Source organism: Neurospora tetrasperma (assembly GCF_000213175.1).
Source record: "Neurospora tetrasperma FGSC 2508 unplaced genomic scaffold NEUTE1scaffold_5, whole genome shotgun sequence".
Lineage (NCBI taxonomy): Eukaryota > Fungi > Ascomycota > Sordariomycetes > Sordariales > Sordariaceae > Neurospora > Neurospora tetrasperma.
The window spans coordinates 2,567,558-2,582,216 of NW_009799103.1; the positions used below are offsets into that span (position 1 = coordinate 2,567,558).

At 54.3% G+C, this 14,659-nt stretch overlaps 3 protein-coding genes across 3 annotated transcripts; 1 reads left to right on the top strand and 2 right to left on the bottom strand.

Annotated features, from left to right (window-relative positions):
- Positions 1 to 410: 410 nt before the first annotated feature.
- Positions 411 to 5,086, top strand: NEUTE1DRAFT_67422 (uncharacterized protein; the record flags this gene model as incomplete). The annotated part of the gene is made up of 2 exons (XM_009855121.1): positions 411 to 559; positions 619 to 5,086. The coding sequence occupies 2 exons, from the start codon at positions 411 to 413 to the stop codon at positions 4,973 to 4,975; spliced, it is 4,506 nt and encodes a 1,501-aa protein (XP_009853423.1).
- Positions 5,087 to 5,446: 360 nt separating this feature from the next.
- NEUTE1DRAFT_86106 (uncharacterized protein) lies at positions 5,447 to 8,138 on the bottom strand (the record flags this gene model as incomplete). Its single annotated transcript, XM_009855122.1, has 2 exons — positions 5,447 to 7,952; positions 8,036 to 8,138. Coding segments are annotated over 2 exons (2,508 nt in total).
- A 480-nt stretch (positions 8,139 to 8,618) lies between these two features.
- On the bottom strand, positions 8,619 to 13,827 carry NEUTE1DRAFT_148094 (uncharacterized protein; the record flags this gene model as incomplete). The annotated part of the gene is made up of 2 exons (XM_009855123.1): positions 8,619 to 11,042; positions 11,101 to 13,827. 2 exons carry the CDS (start codon positions 13,730 to 13,732, stop codon positions 8,845 to 8,847), a joined length of 4,830 nt encoding a protein of 1,609 aa, XP_009853425.1.
- Positions 13,828 to 14,659: the final 832 nt, after the last annotated feature.

The window sequence follows — 14,659 nt, forward strand, 5'->3', positions numbered from 1 at the left end:
GAGCTCTGTTGCTTCACTACAACTGAACAGCCGGGGCGAGGTGTTCACACGGCAGGAACCTCAGCGCCAACTTGTTTGTGAAGCTATCCCCAATTTCACCACTCCATGTATATCTGGTAACTTTGCCAGATTACTGAGGTTGTTATTTTGTTTGAACCCTTTTGAGTAAACCGGTGACCTCTTACATTGTCCCGTTTTGTTTCGTTCTCTCTCTACAAAACACCAACAACACCAACACCACCACATTCGAGCTGTGCCGTTTGACGTTGGTGACATCCAACGTGGCACCTTTTCTCATCCCACTCATGATTGAGCTTTGAAACAGGCAGCCATCTCATCGAGCAATCTTTTACCTACGCATTACCTTCCTGCGTCACCATAAATAAACCTGCTTCCTGGTCCGGACAACCATGATCCGCCTCTCCCAGCTGCCGTGGGGTCTCGCGGCAGCCCTTGTCACGGCGACATGGCTTCCCTCACACCACGTTGCAGCTTCTCCTTCTGTAGACGTCGCACTCAAGGCTGCGTTTCCTTCACCTCCGTATCTGGTAGAGCTCCTGTAAGTTCCCTGACCATCCCACTTCACCCGCACCGGACCATTCTCACATCCGAATCCAGCGAAACCGCGGCTTCCGAGAATGCTACTGCCTACTTCCCACTACTGGACTGCATTGCCAAGGGAGATTTTTCCCAGGCCAAGTCCGACAAAGAGCTCTATGAAAAGTTCCTCCAGATTCTTCAAGAAGATGGGCATGTGAACCCTGAGGCGCTGGCGACCTTCAAGCTGGCTCTTTCGTTGCGGTCCGCTGCGCCCCGTGTCGAGGCTCATTATCAGTACTATACCACCGCTGTTGAGCCATATGTAGTGGCCGACGAGGACGGATGTGATCTGTGGTTTCTATACAACGGGAAGCAATACTGCAAAGCCAGCCTCGAAGCTTCATCGGGCCATGTCAACAGCAACTCCCGAGAGCGTACCTTGCCTTTTGACAGACAATTCGGTAGTGGCCATCAGGAAATTGTGCTCTATGCCGACATCACCTCCCCTGCCTTTGGGAAATATCACGAGGCCGCCATGGAACTTGCTCGGAAAGGAGAGGCTTCGTATCGGCTGCGTTACAAGAGAAGCCTTGGACAATCAGATGATGCGCTCGCGGTCAACGGTTATGGCGTTGAGCTTACGCTGAAAAGGACAGACTACATCGTCATTGATGACAGGGATACTGGTGGTGACAAGGCCACCGGAGATGACTCCCAAAAGACCATTAGATCTGATTCCGAGCTTGTCCTGGACGAGGATGAAGAGGTCGCAGACATCAAGCCCCTTGAAAAGTCCGAGCTTTCACCCCTCGCTGTCAAGGCGGCATCCTTCGTTATGCAGAGCGAAGCGCCGTTTGATACCCTGCTTAAACTTACACAGGACTTCCCCAAGTACTCGACCAAGCTTGGAAAGCACAACGTGTCCAAGGAGTTTTTGGCCGAACATGAGTACAACAGGCAACTGCTGGTGCCACCAGGTGCCAACGTTCTGTGGATGAACGGTGTTCAGATGGTAGACAGACAGGTCCAGCCCTTTGGGCTTGTAGACATGCTTCGCCGGGAACGCAAACTCATCAACGGTGCCCTGGACTTGGGCCTGACTGGCCAGCAAGCCGTTTCCCTTTTGGGTCATGACGAGGTTGCCGCCGCAAAGGCCACCGAGGAAGAGCCTCGTAGGTTCGACTGGCGGGATGAGCCCGAGGGTGGTCAGGTCATTATCTGGCTGAACAACATTGAAAAGGACAAACGTTACGCCGAGTATTCGCCGTCGGTCTGGGCTTTGATTCAGCACTTTGGACAAGGATTGCCTCAAGTTCGCAAGAACCTTTTCAACCTTGTTGTTCCTGTAGACTTCTCCAGGGCCGAGGATGTCACCCTAGTCACCAGACAGCTCCTTGCTTTCATGAAGCGAGGCATTCCTGTCCGGTTTGGCCTTGTCCCCCTAACTCCCACAGGCGAGGCCGTAGAACAGGCAAAGGTCCTGTACCATCTTCTCAACACGTATGGTTTGGCTGCCATGTCTACCTATCTGGAAAAGTCTCTTGAAGCCTCCAGTACCGATAAGCCCAACGAGGATATCTTCAATCTGGCCATCAAGGACCGTGAGATTCGACCAGACCATGAAGCGCTACCTTTCAAGGACATTTTTGCCTCCGAGGAGTTGGAAAAGCAGGTCCACCGCGCGAAGCGCTGGTGTGAACGCCTCAGGGCTGATACCGACATTCCCCCTGCCTTCATAAACGGCTTCGCCATCCCCCGTGAAGAAGACTGGCTACGGAACATGAACCATAAGCTTATGGTGGACCTCCAGATGTTGCAACAGGCGGTTTATTATAACAAGGTCAATGATCACACCAATGTCCCGGGCTTCTTCCTAGAGAACGCCATTGCCCGGCGCAATACGTTCATATACCCCGAAGATGCCAACGCCGTCAAGGTCCTGAATGTCAACAAGGTGTATAGCGAGCATCAACGTCTGTTCAGCAAGGTGCCTGTGGTTGACGCGGATGACACTGCCCCCAAGGAAGACTGGGCAGTACTTACAGTTGTTACGGACCTTAATAGCGTTGAGGGCCAGAAACTCCTTTACTTTGCGCTGCGTTTCCGACAGGAACATCAAGGAGTTCGACTCGATATTGTTCATAACCCCGCTGACCTGGCCAACTCGCCTTCCATCATGAATCAGCGCGTTAAGGCCAAGGAGAGCAGTCTGCTGGAGGTTACCCGCCTTGTTGACCTTGAAACTATCCTCGAGGAGGGCAAGCCTGAGGCGGATCCGGATTTTGATGCCGACCTTGCTAGCTTCCTCTCTAGCTTGAACTTGAAGTCTGGAGACAATATGCTCATCCTCAATGGCCGCATCGTTGGTCCTATCGCGTCGGCAAATGACTTCGTAAAGGAGGATTTTGCTGAGTTCCTCCGAACGGAACGTATGAACCGCATCCTTCCGGTTTACAAGGCAATCGAGGATCTTGGACTGACTGATAAGGTCTCTGGACCCTTGGCTGCTGCCAAGCTGACCTCGGTCACTGCTCTCTCGGGCATCTCAGATACTCCCCAGGGCATATTTGACTCTGCCCCGCCCATCAGAACAACGGCTTATAACAAACTAAACACCACGTACACCTCCTTCCATGTCGGTAACCCGGAAACCGCCACGATCTTCTTTGTTGCGGTCATCAACCCTGCCAGTGAGATGGGTCAGAAGTGGGCTCCCATACTCAAGGTCCTCTCCGAACTTGAGGGTGTTCATCTGCAAGTATTTGTCAATCCACAGACTGAACTATCGGAGCTCCCCGTCAAGAGGTTCTACCGTTACGTCCTGGAATCTGCTCCCAGCTTCGATGAAAGCGGCAAGGTAAAAGCCTTGTCGGCGACCTTCAGCGGAGTGCCACCAGAGACCCTCCTCGTTGCCGGCATGGATGTCCCGCCTGCTTGGCTCGTCGCGTCCAAAGTATCCGTCGACGATCTCGACAACCTTCTTCTCAAGGACATCAAAGCCAAGAGAAACACAGAGCACGTAGAAGCCATCTACGAGCTGGAAAACATTCTAATCGAGGGTCACTCCCGGGAATTCCCGTCCGGCTCACCTCCGCGCGGCGTGCAGCTCGTCCTAGCAACCGAGAAACACCCCCACTTCGCCGACACCATCATCATGGCCAATCTCGGCTACTTCCAATTCAAGGCCAACCCAGGCATGTACAACATCCACCTCATGGAGGGCCGTAGCTCCGACATCTTCACGCTCGACAGCGTCGGCGCCCAAGGCTGGTCCCCCGTCCCCGGCGACGAAACCACCGAGGTCGCCTTGCTGTCTTTCCAGGGCGCCACGCTCTACCCCCGCCTAACTCGCAAGCCAGGCATGGAGCGCGAGGACGTTCTTCAGGACGAGACCACATCCCAAGACGAATCCCTCGTCTCCAAGGGTCTTAAATTCGCCGAGGGCCTCTTCGGAGCCAAGAAGCCCACCGAAAAGTCCATATCCGAGACCGAACACGCAGAAATCAACATTTTCTCCGTCGCCTCCGGCCATCTGTACGAGCGCATGCTCTCCATCATGATCCTTTCCGTCATGGAGCACACAGACCACTCGGTCAAATTCTGGTTCATCGAGCAATTCCTTTCTCCTTCGTTCAAATCCTTCCTCCCCCACCTGGCCGCCGAATACGGGTTCAAATACGAAATGGTCGCCTACAAATGGCCGCACTGGCTGCGGCACCAATCGGAAAAACAGCGCGAAATCTGGGGCTACAAGATTCTGTTTTTGGACGTCCTCTTCCCCTTGAGCTTGGACAAGGTCATTTTCGTGGATGCAGACCAGATCGTTCGCACGGACATGTACGACCTCGTCAGCCTCGACCTGGAGGGGGCCCCGTACGGGTTCACGCCCATGTGCGACTCAAGAACCGAAATGGAAGGCTTCCGCTTCTGGAAGACCGGGTACTGGGCCAACTACTTGCGGGGCCAGCCGTACCACATCTCGGCGCTGTACGTGGTTGATCTGCGCCGCTTCAGGGAGCTGGCCGCTGGCGATCGATTGAGGCAGCAGTATCATACGCTGAGCGCGGATCCGAATAGTCTGTCGAATCTGGACCAGGATCTGCCGAATCATATGCAGTTCCAGATCCCGATCAAGAGCCTGCCGCAGGAGTGGTTGTGGTGCGAGACGTGGTGTTCAGATGAGACGCTGACGAAGGCGAGAACGATTGATTTGTGCAATAATCCCATGACGAAGGAGCCCAAGTTGGAGAGGGCGAGGAGGCAGGTGCCTGAGTGGACGGTTTATGACGAGGAGGTCGCGGCGTTGGCTAAGAGGGTCAAGGAGCAGGAAGACAAGAAGGCTGGGGAAGTTTTGGAGGGGAAGAAGGTTGAGGAGCCGGTGGTTGTGGAGGAGAAACATGAGGAGGAGAAGGAGCATGTCATTGATGAGTTGTAGATCTGCAAAGCGAGGTGTCATGGCATGGGTGGGTGTTAGTTATTCCTGTTCAATGTAGCGTGCGCCTATAGTACATTTGATAGATGATATATAAACCACTTCTCAAACCCTTCTTACAACCAGCTGAAGAGCATCAACATCAGATACTGCGCTATATAGACAATAACCCGCCGCTGGAGTCTTTACTAACCCAAGCAGCTGATCGAAGGATGAATGCTACTGATAGTTTACGTAGTGTGATGATTGTTACGATGTGTAACGATATGTGTATTTGTAAATCCTCCCATAACACACCCGAAACACCCAAACACCGTACGCTACATGATACTTGTTTCTCAGCTAAATCTCACCATCCGACGACACCCGAAACTCCATCAGGCTGCGTTGATTGCACGCACCTTCTTACCCAGCATCCCCACCCTCCTCAATTAAAGAGAAAGAAAAAAGAAAAAGAAAAGAAAAACGAGCCGCTCAATGAGAGATATACTGAAACACAGCACTAACATCCCTTTCCCCAACCTCCTGCCTCAACAAATGATCATGAATGCTCTTCATTCCTCCACTACCACCATTCGGGTCGCCGCCCTTTCCACTCTTACCCGCCGCGTCCTCGCCCTCCCAATGATTAACAAAGTGATTCCAAGTGCTAGTATCGCCATACAACATGGCCTGCGCCTTCATATACTGCCTACCATCCGGTTTACACCGCTTACACTTGAACGTGTCATGGGTATCGCTCTTGGTCCCGGGTCTATAAGTGAACAGCTCGCGCAGCGAGTCCAGAGAAAAGTGTCTCTCCACATCTTCGGCGCTGTCGACGACGCACGACGAAAGGGATTGCTTGTGGCTCTGTCGCTGGAAGATTTTCTCTTCAATGGTACCCGTGGCGATGAAGCGGTAGACAAAGCAGTCCTTCTTCTGGCCATCGCGCCACACGCGCGCCAGCGCCTGCTGATCGGCTGCTGGATTCCAGTCCGGGTCGAAGAGGACGAGTCGGTTGGCACCGATCAGGTTGAGGCCGCACCCACCGGCTTTGGAAGAGAGCAAAAAGACAAACTCGTCGCCTTCCGGGTCGTTGAATTTGTCGACAAGTTTTTGGCGTTTGTTGACGTTCATGGTGCCGTCTAGTCGCAGACAGCCGTATTGCCGGTTGCGGCAGAGACGCTCAAAGAGGTCAAGCGTTTGGGTGTAGTTGCTGATGAGCACAATCTTGTCGTTGGTGTCGGCGCGGATGCGGGCGAGCATGCGGTCGAGCACTTGCATCTTTCCAGAGTACCATGGCTTGACGTCGCGGTCGCGGCCGCGCGCTTCCTTTGGTACGTAGTCTTCTGGCCAGTACTGCTCGCAGCCAGGCAGATCGGCCGATAGGTCGAGCAGGTCTGGGTGGTTGCAGAGCTTCTTGAGGATGTTGATGGCCTTGAGAGGTTGAGAGCCCTTGCCACGCAGGAGAGCTTGGATGTCGGGGGAGGCGACAAAGTAATTGTACAAGTCGAGCTGGAAGGGAGCGAGGTTGCAGAAGACAACGTGCTCGTACTTCACGGGGAGGTACTTGGAGAGAATATCGTTGGTACGACGAATGATGAACTTGTTGACGATGGCAAGGAGTTCAACCAAGCACTCGTCACCACGCTTTCGCTCAGCTTCCGAGGCGTCAGCATCGCGGCCGCGTAGAATCGGAATTTCGAAACGTTTGCGGAACTCGAGACGAGTACCGAGGAGATCTGGGTTGGCGAAGCTGATCAGAGCAAAGTACTCTGACAAGTCGTTCTGAATGGGTGTACCAGACAAGATGACCCTCCTCGAAACATTCAGGCTGTTCAAGGCGCTAAACGTCTGACTGTCTCCGTTCTTCAGGCGATGACCCTCGTCGCAAAGCATCAACCCAATGGGAGTCCCCTTAAGCTCGTCCACATTGAGCCTTAGCGTCTCGTACGAGACGATGATCACCGGTCTCGTCACAGACCGTCCACTGGCAATCGCCCACTGCCGCAGCTGCCTCGTCAACTCCTCCTTCGAGGCCTTTCCATCAATGGCAAAGGGCGTGATAGCGTCCGCGCCCAACCATTTGACCAACTCATTCGCCCAATTCCTGACCAAACTCGACGGACACGCCACAATGGCCTTTTGGATCGTCGACTTTCCAGCATCCGGCGACTGCTTCAACAGCGTCCACAGTAGCGTGATGCACTGCAACGTCTTTCCCAAGCCCATCTCGTCCGCCATGATGCAACCATTCGCCTTCTCATCAATCATGCCCGTCACGCACCGGTACATGAACCGGACACCCTCGATCTGATGCGGCCGCAGCACCTTGGCCAGCCTGGGATCAATCACCACCGGGACACGAGGGTGCTCACCCTCGACTTTCTTCTTGATGCCCAGAATCTCCGCCAGACTCTTGTGCACCAGCGGCGCATCAACCTTGACCTCTGGTTCTTCCTTCTTTTCTTCAATGGCCTTTGGCGCCGTATCCTTGGGCTTATCATCCACTGTCGGATCATACAGCACAATAGCAAACTCGTCGCACGGGTCATGCAGCGGCTTAGCCACAAAGACGGCGCCCTGTCTCAGGCCGAGCGTGGGTGGGGGGCGGTTTGGGTTGTACGCGGTCGTGTTCTTGTTGATGAGCGGCACGGAGAACGCCTTGCGAAATACCTGTGACTTGTCTTTGACTGCGAACACGGGGAACTTGTTGGCGTCGCGGTTGGCGAGGGCGAGCCGATCGGCGTTGGTGTAGGGCTTGTCGGCGCCATCCTCGTCGTCTTCGCCACCAGCACCTTTATAATCGATCTTTCTGCGCTTTCGTGCCGGCCGGTCGACGGCTACGGTGCGCGTCGCGGAGCCGGGGCATTTGAACGGCTTGGTGAGTTTATCGAGGGATTGAGGTGTGGGGAACTTGCTGCGTTGAGTGAGAGCGAGACTGTTGGTGCTGTTGTCCTTGGAGGCGGCCTTGGATGTTGAGACCATGGATGCTGTCCTATCGAGACTCAAGGATGTTATTATCCGGATGTTAAGAGTGGTGATGTTGGTGATTGATGGGATGGGGAGGTGTGTGCTTACATCTTCGCTGTAAGGAACGGGCTTTGTTACAACGGCCTCGGTAGCTTCCTAGGAACAACGCTAGACCTGTATCTCTATGTGGGAATTTTTTATTTCACGCCCGTCACTCAAAAGAACAATAACCGAAAATTCCGGAAGGCAAATGAGAGGGAAAGGAAAAAACCACCGCAAAAAGACTAAGCGGGCTCCAGGAAGGAAGATGGCGATTGGCGCCTGCTTACCTTAACAATGTTGACTAAACACAGACGCGAAGATCGGAAGGGTGGGGGGCGAATCGCGCCTTCCTCACACGGTATCACATGATTTTGTCTAGCTTTCCCTGTTAGTTAGGTGACTACTATGTACAGTGTGTGGCCAATCCTAACCCTTGAATATTCGTCTCCACTTTTGCATCACTCACAGCTTCGTCTGATTGGTCACTGTTTGTCACACCTACCAATGCCGTCGTCGTCGTTCTATGTTGAGGGCATTCACAAATGCTCCTCGGTGAGACCTATGGTCCAGACCGACAAGTGCCAGGAAGGTATTAAATATGTATTCTCAAGTCGTAAGCACCCCAGAAAGTAACGATAGACAGAATTTGTCATGCATGCATGCTCGCTTGCTCTATGCCATGGTATAACGTAAAGGAAGAGTGTGTGTGTGTGTGTGTGTGTGTTTGTGGTGTTTAGCGATAAAAGATCCCCGTCCCCATGAAGTCACGCTTGTCATCTTCGCCAAAATCTACCTTAAACGCCTTTGTCCCCTCTTTCTCTTTCTTTCCCAAGCTCTTCACGACATACCATATCATCCATCCATTATGTTGTCCCTTAGCCCTTGACCTCCCTTTCCAGCGACGCATCCATGGCCTCACCAGGTAAAGGTTCGCCTTCTCCATCGCTGTCAACCACATCCTCACCCCTTGCCGCGCGTCTCGCATTCTCCCTTTCACGGTAAATCTCCGACCTCCTGATATCTGCCTCGCGCAGGCTGTCTACATACGTCCTGTACTTCACAATTTCGTTGAGGAGATGCTGGCTCTTCTTCTCCCAGTTGGTCATCGCCTTGGCCGCGTTCACTGATCGAGGCGAGAATGCCAGAAGCATAGGACTCCTGAGCGAATTATGCTTTTGGAAGTCTTCTTCAAGACTCCTGACGTAGGCGATGAGATGCCCAAACTGTTCACGCTCCGAAAGGGTGCTGGGCCGAAGGGACTGCGAGGGCGGTGTCCACTCGGCAATGTGAATCTTATCACCTGGTAGCTTCGAGGACGATGATGCGTGGTTGGGACGGGGGAGTGCGCCGGGGCCGCTGAATGTGACACCGAGGGCGCCGCTGCTGGCCGAGCTTCCCGGCCGACCAAAGTCGAAAGAAGAGCTTCTAACACTGCGTCGACTATGGAGCGAGGCACGGCTGCCAGAGATCGTGCTGGAAACCGCCATCGCTGCCATTGCCGATGCCGCGTTTGCTGCGCTGCCAGGGCGTGAATGGCCTTTGTAGTTGCTGCTGACGCTGTTGCTAGCAGGACGCCCGGCAGTTCCGCCGCCGCCGCCGCCGCCGCCGCCGCCACCTGTGTTGTTCAGGTCGCCATTACTTTGGATGCCAGAAACCCGGGTCGAGTTGATGACCGCATCACTCCAGCCGTATTCGATATTGGAGACACCGCCTATCATGGGATGGGTGCTTGACCGCGCGCTCCAATAGTTGGCTGTAGTCACAAATTCCCTGCAAATCTCGGCCGTTCCGACCTGGAACAAATGGAGCGCCCCGTTAGGTAACGACAAACACCAGACGTGCGGACGGGCTCGCGAATAGCCTGGTGGCGGCATAATCGTCGCCAGTGTCTGGCGCAGCGAAAACGTGCCCACTTTTACCGCATTGTCTTGCCAGTTGCCACCACCAACAACTCCTCCCTTTGGTGCGTTACTGCGCATTCCCCTTTTCCTGCTTGTCGATTTGTTTGGAGAGAAGGAGAACAAGCTTAGCTGTCCCTTCTGGATAACTGCAAAGACCTCGTTCCATGTGCGTTCTTTGGACCGTTTGTCGACGGTTTCCATATGATGTTTGTGCGTAACAATACCCTCCTTGACCCATGGAGGACCGGCTAATTCCAGGGACTCATCTTCCAGCAGCTCCCCGGCGTTGAAATCCTCCGTCTTGCTAATCGCGAGATCAAGTGTGTTGTCTTCGCGTATGATGGCCTGACTAAGCGCATTTGCAAACCCAATCGATTGCTGATAGTCGCCACGGAAGGAGGATCCAAAAGAGTCCATGGACATGGTCGTATGGGTCCTACCCAGCGACGCTTTGCTCCAGGTCGCCGAGGATTCGGTGGGGCTCCAAAGTGAGTTTCCGTCGTCAAAGCTAGTCCGGCTCGAATTAAAGCTAGTTCCGAAGCCTCTTGGTCTCGACCGACTCTTTGAGTTCCATCTGGATGAATTCGCTTTGGGCCCTTCGGGAATCCTACCCCGAGTGGAAGCCATACCCTCCGATGGTGCTTTACTCAGTACACTAGGGCTCCGCTTGAGCACACCCATAACCGATAAGCTGCCTTGGGCGGTTGTCGAGAGACCCGTCGTATTGGCGGCACCGCCAAATAACGGTAGGCTTTCGTCGCGGATGGATGAGTAGATGTCTTTGAGGACTGCTTCGACTTGCGATTCCCATCCCTTCAGGGGCCCATCAAAGGGCGCTCTTACGAGAGGCCCGCAACTATCAGCGGTAGACGAATCTGTTATTGTACCAAAGCCGGACGTCGGCCGTGCTGGCGGCTTGAAAGAATGTCTGAAACTGTGTTTGTTATCTTCACTAGAGTTGCGACGGTTGCCCTCAACGCCAAGACTGGCACCTTTGCCAGGTAGAATACTGGGACGTTCGAATGCTTCTGGATTCGAATCCTCGAGTGCCTGTCGGATCGTGGTCATGGTGTTCTTGATGAACTGGCTCTTGGTCATCTTGTGTTCAATATCAGCCATATGCAAGTCCGTATTGAGGAGCATGATGGAGTAGCAAATGGTGTGAATGATGTCTGTAACGTAGATTGTCAGCGCAAGAAACACTTCAATTGCATTCCAAGCAGGACTTACCCATTGATTTGAACCCATGGTTGGGATTGCATTCACACCATCGGTTGGAGAAAGCGACCAGAATCCGATCAACCTGCTGGGTTTCCGCCCTCAAAAGGAGGCGGTTGCAAAGCTGTCGCAAACTAGCACAAACACTCATGTTCTCAAATTCATAGTTTTCCATGTACGCCCGGAGCGTGCGTTGCCGGACAGGACCCTCCTCACCCATCCATGCGGCCGCCTTGTCTCTGGCAATGAAGTCCTCATTACCTTCGTAAATTTTGAGCGCCTTCTGCCGGTCATCGTCGGTGGGGTCGCCGACCACAAATTGTTCGGGCTCGTCGAGTTCTGATTTGCTGGCCGGCTTGATTGATTCGGCAGTCTTCAAGCCACCTGCGCCCAAGCCCAGCAAATTAGGCTCGGTATTATCTACCCGTAAACTAGGCAAGCTGGGTTTCTTGCTCGCTTTGGAGGACATCTTGGAGTTCTGACGAGCAGGAGCCTTCAAGTCCTCCTTTGACTTGCCAAGGCTAGGGTAGCTCTTCGACTTGGACACCGTCGGCGAAGAGGATCGTCTCTTCTTTTCCTTTGCTCGACCCGGCCTCAGGCTTAGTTTACGGGACTCGGTGCGAGAAACTGTCTTCGATTCGGGACTGTATTCGCTCTCGCTATCATCGCGCAAGAATGATCTCGGGGGTGAAGTCATGGTTCGATCGAGCGCTGGCCTGCCTGGCATTTCTATTCGAGGCTGTCTGGCCTCAACCGAGTCGCTAGAAGAGTTAGGGTCGATGGCGCGTATCACGGCTTTTGGACTCGGTTCGTAGTCGGGAGAGAATCCTCTTTGATAACTATCCTTGTTCCGTCTGATCTCGGGAGAATCCTCCAAAGATCTGTATGGCGCGCCCGAGTCAGAAGCCTCTGTCGACGGTAGAGGGGCATCGGCAAACGATTCAATAATAGGACTATCCTGCAAGAACGGGTCCATAGCCCGCCTTGAGCTGCCGCCCATGGGACTCGGCTCCGGCCTAGCCATCAGGGTGTCTCGATTGCCCAGAGTCATTCTGGCTGGCGACTTGTTCGGTAAATGAGGGATCGGCGGTAGTTCCAGTTCCGTGATGGACTGCTTCCGCCTCTTGAAAAAGGACGAAGTCTTCTTTTGCAGCGTATGTGTGACGGTCTGGGGTGGCTCGCGAACAGGTGGGAGGGTTGGCGACTTGAGCGAATTCACCTTACTGCTCGAGCCGTCGTTGGCTGTCGATGATAGGTATGGGAACGTGGGCGGGGTTTGAGAGTTCGCCTTGGACGAACCAAACAATTTGCGGAAAAAGCCAGATTTCTCCTTTGGCTGTTGGATGGCTTGGTGTATGGCGTTTATCGGGTTCTCAAGCATTGTATCCTTGGTCTTCTCGTAGCCGACATGGGGAGCAGGCGCTGCTTCCACGTCAAAGGGAGGAATGGAAGCCGGAGGAACGGAGGGAACATCGCGCTGGGCATTGTATTTCACTTCGGACTGGCGCACCGTCGATGCGCTCTTTGAAGATCTCATGCTGCGTGGGCGATCATTACCCGGGGCTTTGGGCGTCAATTTGGAGTTGCTCTTTGTGTCTGGGGGCGCAAGAACGGGCAATGACGGGACGGTAGTCAGCCTTCGTGGGCCGGCGGGGACGTGAGGGGTAGGCGCGGCATCGTAGTCGTGCTCGTGGCCGTTGTCAAAAAGGGATTTTGAAAACTCAATGTGCCACGGAGGCTGTTGTTGACTGGTGGAGGGCCTTGCGTCGCCGCAATCAAAGCTGGATGATCTGCCAATACCTCGGGCCCAGCGCTGGCTGCCAAGAACCTGCGCATAGCCTGGGTCTATGCTGTTAGTGCTGCTGCCTTTGCTGCCCTTGCCGCCTCTCGAATGTATCGCCCGTGGCGTGCCACCCAGCTCGCGCATGCTGTTGATGCGACCCAGGCCTGATTGGTAGCCCGAACTGCTGTTACTCCGGCGCCTGCGCGACAACCTATCCTCTGCCTCATAATCGGAGCTGTAAGTGTACGCATGTCCACGACCTGCCCTTGAGTTGAACGACATTGTGCGACCGGTGTCGTTTCCGTACGAGTAGATGTTGGAATCGTCAAAGGCGTTCCGTGACCCGCCGAACGAGGTGCCCATCTGCTCCAATGACAGCTTGTCGAGTCCCAGGAGCATGTTTGTGACCAGGGAATCGCGGGTAAACTGGCGGGGCGAGAGCGAGAGGTCGTGCGAGTCGCGATGGGGCGGGCGCGTCGATTCGGGGGAGGGTTCGGAGGGGTGTTCGGAGGGATCGGACTCCTTCGACATGTTCGTGTCGACGGGTCTGAGGCTTTGAAGAAAGGACTCGATATCGGCGGCGTTCCGCACAGGGTCCCTCAGCGAGCGGGCACCAGAGGGAGACCTTCCACTTTTGCGCTTGGGGGGCGTGGACGGGTGGAGGAAGGGGTGCGGCGCGGGCGTGGTTTGCAGAAAGTCGTCGCTGCTGTGCCTCCTGTGATGGCTCGTGTGATGGCCGAGATGGGAAGGGGGAGTCGGAGTATCTCTGGTGTTGATCCTCAAGTCTAACCTTGGGTCAGGGTGCTGGTTGTGGTTCCGCCTCGCATTCGCACTTCGGCGCGCCGTATCTGGAGAATGCATTGTGGTGTACAGTAGCCGGAGCCACTCTGGTCTAGTTCGAGGCAAGCAAGACCCAAGACACACCTTTACTCAGAAGGTAAAAAAAAAGTAAAGAGACCGGGATGGATTAGGTTGGGATAAGCAGTGACAGGCTACCGAGGCCATCCACACTGGAGTGAAACTGGAGAGACTGGAACGCGCCCAAGCCAATCCCCGTTGCGCGCAATCAAACGGGCTGATTATTGGCGCGGTGCAAGGGGCATCCACGGACGACGATCGAGGAACGACACAGGAACCCGCTGCGCTGAACCCAATGTGGATGGATCGGATGTAGAGGTAGGTACCGGGCAGTAAAGTGGGCGTGTAAAGAGTAGGTACAGCACGGCAGATATGCGAGTGTGTACACTAGGTACGTCTAGGTGAGTGCCCGCCCTGTAACTAGTAAGGTAATGTGTGTGGTGTAATCAATCTGTGTTGGTGTGGCACGGGAGGAACTGCCCGGCTGGGATGGATGAAAGGAATGTGTGACTTCGACTTGTTCCCCAAAGGACTGCGGCTCACAGCGACAATTGGCGGGGTGCCGTGGAGGGTGTGTGTGGTTAGATCAAGTCGGTTCGTTGTTGCTGAGTATACCTCCCGTCTACATGTAGTTGGAGTACCCGGGCGACTTGCCTAAAGTTACGCTCCTCCTCCGGTTCGTCGTGTGTCAAGTGTTGACAAACTGTGGTCGGACGGAATTGAAATTAAACTTGGGTTGAAAAGGTCACGTCAGGCTGATCCTCTAATCCATGACACCTTAGCACGGCGCTGAAAGTGGGGTATCGCTGGCATGGAAACTTCAGATTTCCTTCCCCGGACTCAGAACTGGAGTCTCCTTGGAAAGTGGAAGCCTTGTGCCTCCCATTACTTCTAAAGCTGCAGTGACGAGGAGAGCGAGAGACCGAGTGA